Source organism: Mustela putorius, unplaced genomic scaffold, assembly GCF_011764305.1.
Source record: "Mustela putorius furo isolate JIRA1106 unplaced genomic scaffold, ASM1176430v1.1 tig00000873_pilon_pilon_pilon, whole genome shotgun sequence".
NCBI lineage: Eukaryota > Metazoa > Chordata > Mammalia > Carnivora > Mustelidae > Mustela > Mustela putorius.
The window spans coordinates 4,202,567-4,215,345 of NW_025421504.1; the positions used below are offsets into that span (position 1 = coordinate 4,202,567).

General features: G+C 60.3%; 1 protein-coding gene across 2 annotated transcripts in view; it reads right to left on the reverse strand.

Annotated features, from left to right (window-relative positions):
• Positions 1-12,779, reverse strand: part of SEPTIN9 (septin 9) — a 144,403-nt gene that overhangs the window by 112,600 nt on the left and 19,024 nt on the right. The window contains exon 1 of one of the 2 annotated variants that reach the window (XM_004748819.3): positions 8,396-9,126. The exons of the other annotated variant lie outside the window; for it this stretch is intronic. Coding sequence (XP_004748876.2) covers positions 8,396-8,417 — 22 coding nt within the window. The 5' untranslated portion in view covers positions 8,418-9,126. Of the gene's footprint in view, positions 1-8,395; positions 9,127-12,779 lie in introns of those variants that run through there. 2 annotated transcript variants of the gene reach the window in all.

Genomic DNA, 12,779 nt, shown 5'->3' on the forward strand with positions numbered 1-12,779 from the left:
TGGAGCCCCCAAATCGCAGGGGTTTTTGGGGACACGGTTGATTTGCATCACAGCATCCCGCGGTGGACGCAGGGGGATGCTAGAATTCTCTCATCTTTTCTGTGTGTTTGAAATCTTTCGCAGTCAAAAGTCGGAAACATGTCGAAGAGACTGAGCCGTCTCAACCACAAACAGGGAAGAAGGATGTGGCCAGAGCCCCTCCCCCCCCCCCAGGCAGGAAGACCTCAAAGTCCATGGCCTCGGCGGGTCTCTTTCTCCGCGGGGGTCCTGGTTCCCACACCGGCGCCTCCCCGGCCTCCCCGGCCTCCCCGTGATTCGCATTCTCTCCACCCGCGGAGAGCAGCCCCGGGAAGAGGAATGAAGGCAGGGGTAGCCTCATCCCGCAAATCGGGTGAGCGCAGAGACCGGGCAGGCGCTGGCGCTGGAGGGCCTGCACCGCCACCTTCTGGGGGAAAGGCTTTCCGCAGCCCAGTCCGGCTCCTCCCCAGGTTTGCAGCCTCCTCCTTCCCCGGGCCCCGCCCGCCCCCTCACTGCAGTAATGGGGGCACCCATGCCCAGACAATGCACGTTTCCAGAACCCAGGCCCCACTGTCCACTCCTCCCCAGAGAGGTGCGAGCTGGGGCGGGGGTGAGGGGGACACTATGGGGCGTTCCCTGGAGTATCCCCCCCACCCCCTGAACCTTCAACACACAGAGCAGAGGCACAGCCCAAGCCCCCGGTCCACGGTCGCCCCCCAGCCCCATCCTCTCCCTCGGACATGGTGCCATAGGGATCAGGACACGCTCGCTGAACGAGGATCCTGGAGCTTGGCAACGTGCAGATGTCCACCATCTGAAAGCCGTACCTGGCTTCTTACCAGATAATGACATCCTGGGCCATCTCCCCCAGCCCCACAGCCCAGAGCCCTGCATCTTTGAACAGAAATGCCACCTGGAAAGGGCCCCATGGCCCCTGGCAGGCCAGCCAGGCGGATGGCGGGGGGGCCACCCGCGTGCTCTGCAGGAGCAGCAGGGCCAGAGAGGGACGCGGGCCCAAAGCGAAGCCCCGGGAAGGTGAGGTCTTGGGCCTGGGAGAGCCTCCTGCACTCACCCACCATGCCTGTGCCGCCCCTGCTCGGGCAGCCCGGGGATGGTCCCGGGGCACACAAAGTAGCAAGCAGGGCTTGACCGAAATGTTCCCCGTGTGGACCAAGGACACACAGGCACCCACTGTCCACCGTCCTGTGCGAGCAGCTCTTGAGTCTCCATCCCCTCCCAAGCCCTTGCCAGGTGAGCTGGAGAGACAGCTGCTCAGTCCCTGCCAGCAGGAGGGGTGCTGGTCCCCAGCGGGCACGTGGCGCCAAGCGGGGCTCCCAATAACTCTGCCCAGGGACACGGGAGCTGGCGGGACGGGAAGGAGCGCGCTGCCCCTCCCACACCTGCTACCGCGCGGGGTCACCTTCCCAGGACTCAGGCGGCCAAGCCTCCCCGCAAGCAGACACCAGGCCACAGCTGGCGTCCTCCTAGCTGAGACAGCGCAAGCCTCCCTACTCAAGTCAGCGGCCGCTGGGGCAGGGCTGGGCAGCGGGTCAGGGCATCTGAAGCCTCATCAGCCACCCGGGTCCCCCCACGAATCGGAAGCCCTCCCTCTCCCACCGTGAAGACCAGCTCTCCCCCTCCAGGCCTCCGGCTTCCGCTCCCAGCCCGCCGCAGGGGACATAGCAGCCACCGGGCATCCAGGGCCCGTAGCTCCTTCCACGGGGCACCCCACAGGCCTCCCCGGCACCATCTGACCCGGCCCCTCCCCTCACCTTGATGACCCAACCTCAGGGTCTTTGCATTTTCTGTTGTCTTTGCCTGGAAGCTCTTCCTCTGAACGCTGGCCTGGTGGAGTCCTTCTGGTCACACCAATTTCAGCTCAGTGTCACCTCCTCATGGGGGGCCTCCACTAATCCCCCAACACACACACACACACACACACACATACACACAGCCTTTGTCTAGAATCATCTGTCGGTGGGCTCACTGGCTAGCTGCTTGGCATCTGGTTCAGACAGAGTCCCACGGGAGCAAGGGCAGTAACCTCCTCGCTCCCAGAGGCGGAGAACCTAGGCAAGCACCTGCACATCACGGGACCTCAAGAAATATTCAAAAAGTGGGCTGGTATGAACAGGGCTTCACGGCACTGCAAGCGGGACCCCCACTAGGGGTGACAGGAGGGGACCTCCACAGATTGTTGGCGGGAGGGGGTAGGAGAGCAGGCGGGAAGCACAGGGCGCGGGTTCCCGCCACCCGCACCCCGCGGCCCGCCACACCCAGCTGCTCCCACAGACCCACCCAGCCCCGAAGCATGTAGTTTCAGAGCTGGTGCCTCTTTGCTAATTTCCTAGGGGTGTGTTGGTTTGTTTACTCAGCTTTGCTCAAGTCAGAGGTTCCTCATTTGTTAAAGGGGAAAAAAAGAAAAAAAGGAAGAAGGATCTGAAAGGTCTAAAGGCAGAAGTGTTGTCCACTGCGAGCTGGAATCCGCGTCGCTATCTGTCCAGAGTTCAAGCTGTGGCCAAGACACTTCTCCAAGCTCAGGCCACTTGTCAGGAGGAAATCTCCCCTGTTTCTCGGTCGGGTCCCACCCTGCCCTTTGCCCGGTCACATGCCCAGCCCCAAAAGGAGCTGAATCCACAGCCAACCCTGTCAGCGGAATCCGTGTGTGGCTGGTGAAGGCGTGCCCGGTGCTGGAGGGCCTTCGGGCAAAGGGGTTTGAGCAGCAGCCTCAGGATGGAAGTTTCTGTCGGCTTGGGAAGGGAAGACAAGAGGGGTGACCAGCTCTGAGCAGGAGGCGTAAGTTCGGATGGCAGAGGCCACATGAGAGGATGTGGGTGGACAGGCTTCCTGAGGAGCATGGGGACAGACCAATGGACACTGAGCCCCACACCCTGCCACACAGACAGCCAGTGTCACATGCAGGCTGGGCAGGGGAACCACAGAGAATTACAGAAACATCCATACCGGTGGAACCCAGAACACCCCAGGCTGGCCTCCCCTGTCAGCCCAGAAGGGCCGGGCTTGGGCTGCCCCGGGACGTAGCACATGTCCAGCCATGTTCCAGGCCAGAGCTGAGGCTCTGATGGCCAGCCTGGGGCGGGGAGGGATTCAAGGCCTGGCCCAGCCCAGGATTTCCCCACTCCCTGCCACCAAGAGGAGCCAGCCTGGGTGTGAGAAAAGAAAAGGAATGAATCGGGAGCCTTACCTCACACCATATACAGAAATTAATTCAAAACAGATCAAAGGTCTCAACGCCAGAGCCAAAATTATACAACTCTTAGGAAAAGTCACAGGAGAAAAGCTTTGTGACAATGGGTATGATACCACAAGCACTGACAACAAAAGGATGAATAAAAAAATGGGATTTCATCAAACTTAAAAACTTCTACACATCAAAGAACGCCATCAACGGTGTGAGAAGGTAATTGACAGGATGGGAGAAAATACTTGCAAATCGAGTATCAGGTAAGGGATTAATATGCAAGATATATAAAGAACTCCTATGACCACCAACAACAAAAAACAAATGACCCAATTAAAAACTTAACAAAGGACTCAAAGAAACAGTTCTCCAAAGACACACAGACGCCAACAAGCACCGGAAAGGGCGCTCACCGTCTCTAAGCAGTTAGGGAAGCGCACGTCAAACCCACAGGGAGATACCACTTGCCATTCATGAGGATGGCTATTACCCAAAGTAATAAACAAGTCAATAAAATAGCAATGTCGTGGAGGGGGTGGGGGATTTGGAACCCTGGTGCCCTGCTGGTGGCAATGGGAAGTGGTGCAGCCACGGGGCAAGCCGTACAGAGCTTCCCACCAAAATTAAACATAGAATTCCCACATGATCCAGCAACGCCAGCAACGCCGTGTCTGCGTGTGGATCCAGTATGTCTGAAAGCAGAGCCTGGAGCGGATATCTGCACGCCCCTGTTCACAGCAGTAACTGTCACAACAGCCCCAACGTGGAAACAGTGTAAAGGTCTAGCCAAAGATAAAAGACGACACGCAATGTGGTCCATCCATCGAGTGAACCTCATTCTGTCTTACACTAGGAAGGAAACTGACACCTGCTACAACACCACAACCTCCAAGAGATGATACTAAGTGAAATAAGCCAGGCACAGATGGACAAATAGTGCACGATTCCATGTCTATGAGGCACCTGGAATCAAGTCAAGCTCACGGACACGGAGAGTAGGGTGGTGGCGGCCAAGGGCAGAGGGAAGGGAGAACGGAAAGCTGATGTTCCGTGAGAGCAGAGTTTCACGCTGGAAGGTGAAGTTCTGCAGACGGATGGATGGTGGCCCAAGTCTGTGCATCTCATTAAATGCCACTGGGCTGTAGGCCCCCAAATTGTTAAAACAGCAGTTTGTGTGTTATGCATATTTTCCCCCAATCTTTAAAAAGAGTTCAGAGTCCAGCACAGAGTTCCGGGGATCCCGGGCCCCTGGCAGGCAGGACCAGGGAGCTCCAGGGAGGAAGCAGGGGCCGTCTCCAGGCTCTTGGAATTCCAACAAGCCTGAGCCCTCCACACCCCACCAGGTGCACATGACACAGTGGCAAAGGCTAGCGGCCACACCAAAATGTCCAGAGGGGGACGACAAGGAATCTGGGACATGGAGTCTTCCGTGGATCCAGGACACCTCAGGATCAGAGTGGGCTGAATGGTGACCCCTCCCCCCAAAAAACACATGCTCACTTGGAACCCCTGAACATTGTCCCATTTGGAAATAGGGTCTTGCTGATATAATTAAGTTTAAGATCTGGAGATTCAATCACCTAGGATTATGCAGGGACCCAAGTCCAGGGATGAGTGTCCTCAAAAGAGAGCAGCAGGAGAGCTTGGGGACACAGAAGGCTCTGTGACAACAGGCAGAGACTGCATGATGTCCTACAGGCCAAGGACCACCGGGGAGCGCAGCAATTCCCAGAAGCCAGGAGAGGGGTACAGAGCAGCAGCTCCTTCACGGCGTCCAGAAGGAACGAGCCCTGCCGACACCTTGAATTTGTACTTCCAGCCCCCAGAACTATGGGAGAGTCCGTGGCTGCTGTTTCCGGCCACTCGGTCTGTGGCACTTGCTTTCAGCAGCCCTGAGAAACTCCTCCAGGGGCCAAGTCCCTTGCAGGTCAGAGCCAGAAGAGGAAGGGGCCCAGGAAAGCTGCTGGCCACACTTCTCATCTTGGAGATGAGGGAAATAAACCTGGAGAGGACACAGCGGGGCCAGGCAGCTTGGGACCTGCAGTGTCTGTCCAGGACCAGGGTGACAAGTACCTGGGGGAGGGACAGGTGAGGGGTATCCAGCCCCCTGCCCTCCTCATGACAGCGGATACCCGTGAGAAGAGCAGACCCCCACCTCCTAGATGAGCGTGCTGTGCCTCACTGTGCCGGGCAGACGCCCAACCAAGGACCAGCGCTCCAGTGACAGCGCAGCCCTCCCAGGACCCCCGCCGACGACCGATCAGGAGCCTTCCACACTCCCTGCCTGCAACTCACCCATGAGGCCTGTTCCCACCCTCCCTGAGACCCAGCTGAGCTAAGTTACAGCTCCCCAGTGGAAAGTTCCCTTCTTGGAGATTCTCTCCCTGCTGAAATACAAGCGCTTGGAATGAGATAAAACTGCTTAATTTGTAAAAGCCACAGAGCCGGTCCAGAACAAGGAAAAAAACCCGACCCTTGGCTGGAAGGAGCGGCCTTCTGTGTCTCAGTGTCTCAGCGGCCAGTCGCTGCTCCATGACTCATCCCTGCCCTGCTGACAAGCCCTCTGGCATCTTCCCGGGGTGGTGGGGGGAGGGGCAGGCTCCAAGAGGGCCGGGGCTACCCCACTGCCCAGGAGGAACCCAGATCCCAGACTCACAAACCTGGCAGGAGCCCAGCGCTGCCAAGAGAAGGAGCGAGCAGATGGAAGGGTCCTGCGGCTGCCTGCACCTGCCTTCCCCGCCCCCCAGCTCCTCCTGGACAGCACTGGGCAGTGACTGAGAACCGGCCACTTGCGTCTCAAATACCAGCCCAGTGAGGCCTGGGCAATGGAAGGCCTGTCTGGAAGCGGTTGGGGGGGTGGGTGCTGGGCCAAGTGGGACATCGTGGCCCCCAGCCCCGCCTCTGCCCGCTGCACAGGCGGGGACAAATAAAGTAGTCACAGCGCCTTACAGCAAGACAAGGGGAGAAGGAAGGAGCCTCCGGGAACCCCGCAGAGCAGGCTCAGAGGCCCACGGGCTGTGGGGTGCTGCCTGGGGTCATACCGGTCCAACCCCTTTACATTTGAGACTAGGAAACTGAGGCCCCGGGCCACAGAGGGACAGGATGGAACGCATTTCCCGGGGCGGGGTGGGGGGCTGCTTAAGAGCCAAGTTACAATCAAAGACCACGGCCAAGGTCTGAGCAGTTCTGAGGAACATGTAGGGTAAGGACTTGAGGCTTTCCATCATCAACAAAGCTTGGAAAGAAATAAGCAATTTTCAGCGACAACACATCCCTACAAGAATTTCACCGAGAGTACCCATTCCTCCTCAGGCACGTCCTGAGAGAAAGTCCTCTTTCCGTCCCTCACGGGCAGTCCAGCCGAGGGCAGCGGTGCCTAGTGTGGCCATGAAGGCGCAGAGCTGACCGTTTTCCAAGGCAGTTTGGTTCAGCTCATGAAAAGCTGCTGGGGTCGGGCTAGCCCAGAAGGTTCCAAGAGGGCTGTCACTTCCCAAGGGTCCCCTCCCCCACTGTGTGTCCTGGCTCTCCGCTTCCCTGGGTCACCCATCAGGGCCATGCCTTGGTCAACTGGGAAGTGAAGGCTGGACCCACGGCCACCGGGGCCCTGTGAGCCAGGCTGGTGAAGCGACCATCCTCCCGAGCCGCACAGGGACCCCGTGAATGTCCCTCTGCACAGGGAACTCAGGCTCCACAGCCCTGAACCAGCTGGCCCGTGTCGCTGAGTCCACACCTTGCCTCCCGCGGGTCTCTATGGCTGCCCCACATCCTGTGGCGGTCCCAGTGGCACAAATACACACACACACACACGCACACGCACACGCACACACACACACACACACGGCCACTCAGCAGCTCTCTTCCCATCAGGATCTGCTCAGCATACAGAAGGAGCCTCACGACGGGCCACCCTTCCCTCTGGTCTCTTGGGGAGCTCCTAACACACACAGTGGCAAGCAACAGACGAGGGCTACGGCATCTGTGGGGTGACATCCTGAGGCTCACCAGGGTCAGCACAGACTACCTGAAGCCCAAGGAGAGCCCAGACCTCCCCAGGGGACCCAGGACCCTCACGGGGGCCCGCAGCAGGCAGCGGGCGCAGTAATGAAGGGGAACCGACTCATGATGTCAGACACTGATCGAGTCACAGCGTGTGCCATCGCCGGCTGAGGGGCTGACCCAGGACAGGGGGCCATCAAACCGGGATGACTCAAGCCAGAGCAGCCGCCTTTTTCTTCAGATAGGCTCTCACACCGCCCCCGATGGCTCTGTGCCCACTCCTTGGGGGCCGCCAGTGAGAATGGCTCATCTAGAAGAGGCTGGATGCCCCAGGAGAGCAGGGATGGGTCCAGACCCTCGAGGCCCCTCCAGCCCAAGGACCAGCCATCTGCCCTCGCTCCATGCCCTGAGGTGACACCAAGATGTTTTAAACAGTTATTCTGCTCCAGAATCTGAGTAGAGCCCACATCTGCTGGTCATCCTGGCCTAGAGCGTCCCTCAGTGACCCTAGAAGATGTCACTCCCCCTCCCCGCTGCAGGGTTCCCAGGTGACTGAGGACTGAAGTGACACACCCAGCTCCAAGGGGGACTCGCTGCTGCTAATGACCCAAGCCTCTGGGCGAATGGGACCAGCTGTGTGTGCTGTGCGTGGGCATACACACGCGCACACACGTTTGCACATCTCTGAGCACCGGGAGCTCCACCCCTGCAATCGGCTCCTGGGAAGGCACCAAAATGCTGTTTCAGGGAGGAGACCCAGGCGGCCTTGAAGACGGACTTTGGCTGGCAGCTGAAACACAGCCCACACAGTGGGTAAAGCCACCAGCCAGGGCCCACATGCCATCAGCCCAGACCCCAGCAGGCCGCCCGCCCCCAACCCCCCGCCCTTTCCTGGAGCCGCCACCGGTCTGGGCATTTACAGCGCCTGGAGCAGCAGAAGCGGCCGGCTGGGGACCGAGCTGGGGACCGAGCGGAACGGCGAGGGTTAGGAAGGCAGAGCCTCAGTGAGAGCCAGACCTGGTGGGGCTCCGCTCTGGGCAGACGGCATCCCACGGCCTCAGAACAGTCCAAAGGAACAGAAGTACGTCCACACGAATGAATAAAAGTGACCCCCGGGGGCTGATTTCCCGAAGCAGCGATATAGCTCTGAGTTAGGGGAGGGGGCTGCGGGGGGCCTACCTGTGATCCGGTCTCTCTCCATGACTACGGGTCTATTTAGCAGCAGGCGGGAGTCCCGGCGCCTTTCCAGAGGCGTCTTCCCCTTCTCACCCCCGACGCCCTCCCTCCTCCGGCCTCCTCCTCCTCCTCCTCCAAAAACACTCTTTGTCTGGTCTAATTTCTTCAATCTGTTGCAATCACGAACGCATCCAAATTACCACATTTCCATGTGCTGATCATATGTTTGTGCCCCAAACTGAGGTAGCATTGTCTCTGTGGATCGGGAGGGAGAAGAGCCGGAGGCCGCGCGGGACAGGAGGCGGGACGGGGGGCGGCCGCGAGGCTCCCGCAGCCCCGGTCCGGCCGGCCCGTCTGGGCTTTGTGCGCGCGCGGGCAGGCTCCGGAGGCGCAGGGTGCAGCGGGCGGCTTCCGGCCTTCTCTCCACCCCCTCCAGCCCCTCCGCCAGGCCTGCTGCTCCTTTTTAATATCCACTTGGAGAAGCTTAACTTAGCCTCTTGGAAACCAGCTCGCAGTCAAATTCCTGGCGACTTCCAAAGTCTTTCATTTTCCCCGGCCCGCGAGGCGACGTTTCCTCTGGCCGAAGCGTTTGAGAAAAGCCCCGTCGCGGCCTCGCCTTCCCTTGCGGCCCGGCCCGACCCCTCTCCCTGCTGGGCCCCCCGAGGAGGCAGGCGGCCAGGGAGGGCTCCAGAGCACCTGCCCCAACGAGCCCCGTGGAGTTGTCCCTGGGGCTGCCGGGTGACACAGGCCACAGGCTTGTCCCCGCCCAAGCTGGTGGGGGTGGGGAGATGGCCCGAAGGAGACTTCCTGGAAGGTCCCAGTTACTCATGAGTCAGTGAGTCCCCAGCGGTCCCCGGGGAGGGAGCCTGGCTCCACAGCGCGGTTCCCCATACTCAGCACTTCTCTGGGAGGGGCCCCCCAAGGCCTGGGGGGGGGGCTCAGCTGTTTCCTACTCTTCCCCTGGACTGGGGAGTGGGTGCTGCTCACCTGGCAAACTCGGGGTAGGGGGGACCAGCACCTGGTCAGAGTTGGGGGGTGCTGTGCACGCACATCAGCTGGATGGTGGGGACAAAGTTCCGTCCCCTCCTGCCCGGGACAGGACCTCAGTCGCAGTCTCCTATGTAGCAAGGGTGTCTCCTTGGTAGCAGGGGACACCAAACAGGGACCACCTCCCCATTCCCACCCCCTCCAAGCAGAGCCTGGAGGACAGCCCCAAAAGTGGCCTGCCTGCCGAGGGAATGTGCGGACAGTGTCTTAGCCCAGGGAGGTCCCACGAGCTCAAAAATGGCCCCCAAAGATGTCACACACCCTAATCTCTGCAAATGGGACTTTATCTGGAGAGTCTTTGCAGGACCCAACAAAGGGTCCTGATTAGCCTGGGTTAGGAGGGGGAGCCCGCGGTGCAGTTGGGTGCCTTCGTCTCATGCAGGAGGGAGACAGAGAGAGGTCTACAGAGAAACGGACGGGAAGACAGAGCAGAAACCTGATGCCCCCACCTTTGAAGGCTGGATGCAGCCCCCAGAAGCAAGAGGCCAGGAAATGATCCTTTCCTGGAGCCTTAGGACGGTGGGGGGGGGGGGCGGGGGCGCAGCCCAGCCACACCTGGATCTCAGACTCCAGCTCTAGAATGTCGCAAGAACACACTTCTGTTGTTGCGACCCACCGGATCTGTGGCGATGGGTTCAGGGCCCCCAGGGAACACAGACAGGCCCTGTAAACCCGAGAGCCCACCAACAGCTAACAATCCTTGAGCTAGGACAATGGCAATCACGGAGAATTTGGGGGGGTTATCCATTCAAATCTCTTCCCCGATTTTGAAAAAAATATTCCTCACTGGTTTTCTTGAATATAAACATAATATGTGTTCACTGTATTGAATTTAGACACGACAGAAAAGATACAAAGAAGAAACCCCTTTAATACGCGTGGGACGGGGCACGCCACAGGGCAAGCCAGCCCAGGAGGGCCCCACAGACAGGTCCGCTGGTGGGAATCCGGGGTAGGCCAGGCTTCGGGCTGGCCATGGGCCGCCCCCCACTTCCTGCAGGCGCCCAGGGCTCTGTCGTCGTCCTCACGGCTGAGCACAGCTCTGACCCTCGGTGCTTCCCCGGCAGTTTGGCTCAGTGTCCATCCGCTCCCCACCCCCGCCCCATGCCTAAAAATCCAAGCATTCTGGCCCAAGCAGGGGAGCGTTTGAAACCAAAAACCTGGCAGCACCAATTGGCTCCAGTGAGGCCCGTGTTAGTCAGGAGCCAGCTCAGAGGCCAGGCGCAGAGGTAGGGTGAGGCCAAGCCGTGGGAGAAGGCAGCAGCCAACCCCCCAGTGCTCATCGAGGCTGCGTCTAGGCACCAGCACTGTTCACACCCAGCGGGGGAGGGGAGCAACGGGCCTGGCCAGGCCGGGGGACCTGCATCCCCCAAAGTGGGTTCCCCACGTGGCTCTCTCCTCCCCTGACGAGGCTCTGTGGTTACATAAACTAGATGCAGGCCTTAGATGCCTCCGGCGCATTTGCATAGTAAATGCGAGAGCCCAGCCGTCCCTGTGGGGGGCTGGCTTCCTTCCACCCAGCACTTTCCAAATTGGACCAACACCTGCCACCTGGGGGAGGCAGGACCCCCTCCCCCCACCGTGGCCACAGCCTTGGGAAATTGCCCCCACACCCAGCCAGCCTGTGTCCTGGGGTGGGCACTGTTGCCCCACAGCCTCTTCTAGACAGTTTCTAAGATGGTATCTCTGTCCTTTACCCCCCCAACAGATCTGCACACACCTCCCCCACCCCCCCACACACCCACCCACCCCCGCCCCCCCGCCTGCAGACTCCTGACCACCATCCATGTCCCCATCCCCTGCGAGGGGTGTGTAGGGGAGAGGGGGAAGAGTTGGGGGATGGCTTGGGGGATGGCTTTCTCGTTAAAGGCAGGACTTGGGGGGCCCTCCAGGAAGCACAGCCACAAGCCCCCCGCACCCCATGGGGGGGTACACACAGCTACGAGGCATCCCCGGGTGCCCCGAACTGCCCCCACCAGGCCAGGAGGACGACTCCCATGATGCGCACAGCAGGGGCCCCTGGACCAAGGTGGCCTCGTTCCCGGGGTGTGCGTTCTGAGGAGGGGCCGTGAGGACACGGGGACAGAGGAGCCCGGCGGAAAGGAGACTTCCTGAGGCCCTGGGCTCGGGCTTCCCACCCGCTCTCGCCGCCCCCTGCTCCACGCAGACGCTCTCGAATCCTCCGTAATCTGCTCCAAGCTACGGGAGCTCTCACTCTAAGAAATGACTTTTCCGTTCGTTTCCTGCTCAGCCCTGACTCCAGCACCGAGGTCGGCTTCCCTGAGTCGACGACGAAGGCGCTCCATCCGGCGGCCTCCCACGGCCCCTCCCGCGGCCCCCCTGTCCCCACCGTACCTGCCAGCAGAGCGGGCACCCCCCCCCCCAGCCTGGCCCAGCAAGCCAGGCCCAGCGCGAGGTTCCGGGCTGGGGCTGGCTACCTTCCTCTCAGGAACCCTCTCTCCACTCTTTCCTGAGCAGCAAGGTTCAGCTGTTCCTAAATAAATACGACCCAGCTACTCTCTGCCTTGGGAACGGCTGCGGGGTTTACAGGTGCGAACAGCCCGGGCCGGCCCCGTGGCTGTGGGAGTTCTTCCAGAACGGTGTGGAAGGGGAACCAAGACCATGGAGAGGGGCGGCCCAGGCCCGGCTGAATTCCGCCACAAACAGGTCTCGTGCTCTGTCACCCATCCTGGGCAGGGCCGGGCCGGAGCCAGAACCTTGTGCCTCCAGGAGAACCCGCAGCCCCTAAGGCACGAGGGGACGGCGGAGCGCCGAAGCCCGGATCGGGAGCATCTGCCCCGCAGCCCCTCTCCCCAGATCACTGAGAAAGCCCACGAAGGGCTAGTGTCTTCCCCTTCCTGCCGAGAGCCCAACGCTCTGCCCGCTCGCTCACTCGGTGCCCAACACGTGCTCGCAGGAAGAACAATGAACCTGAAGAGCCAACGGGTCGGCTCTCCCGGCCAGCTCGGCCCGACAGAACGTTCTAGGATGACGTCAACGTGCTCGATCTACCGCCTGCAATGTGGGGGCCACGTGTGCCCACGGCCGCCGGGCTGCGCTGCTCCTAAATCCTCCTCCCCAGAGACGCTGCATTCTCAGTGAATTTCTTCACCGGAACACGAAGAGAAAAGCTACTTTTCAGCCAACGCAAAAGAAGGCTGACTTTTCTATTTTAAACTCATTCTTGGGCCCATCACCCCAAGCTTGTCCTTCCCAGTTGAATGCAACAGTATTTGCGGCCTGCGAGCCACGTGCCGTAAGAACATGCAGCCCTGTGGGCCGGAGGACAAAGAAACCCCCAAGGCCAACGCTGGGGATGAACAGGTTGGGTCAAAGTCAA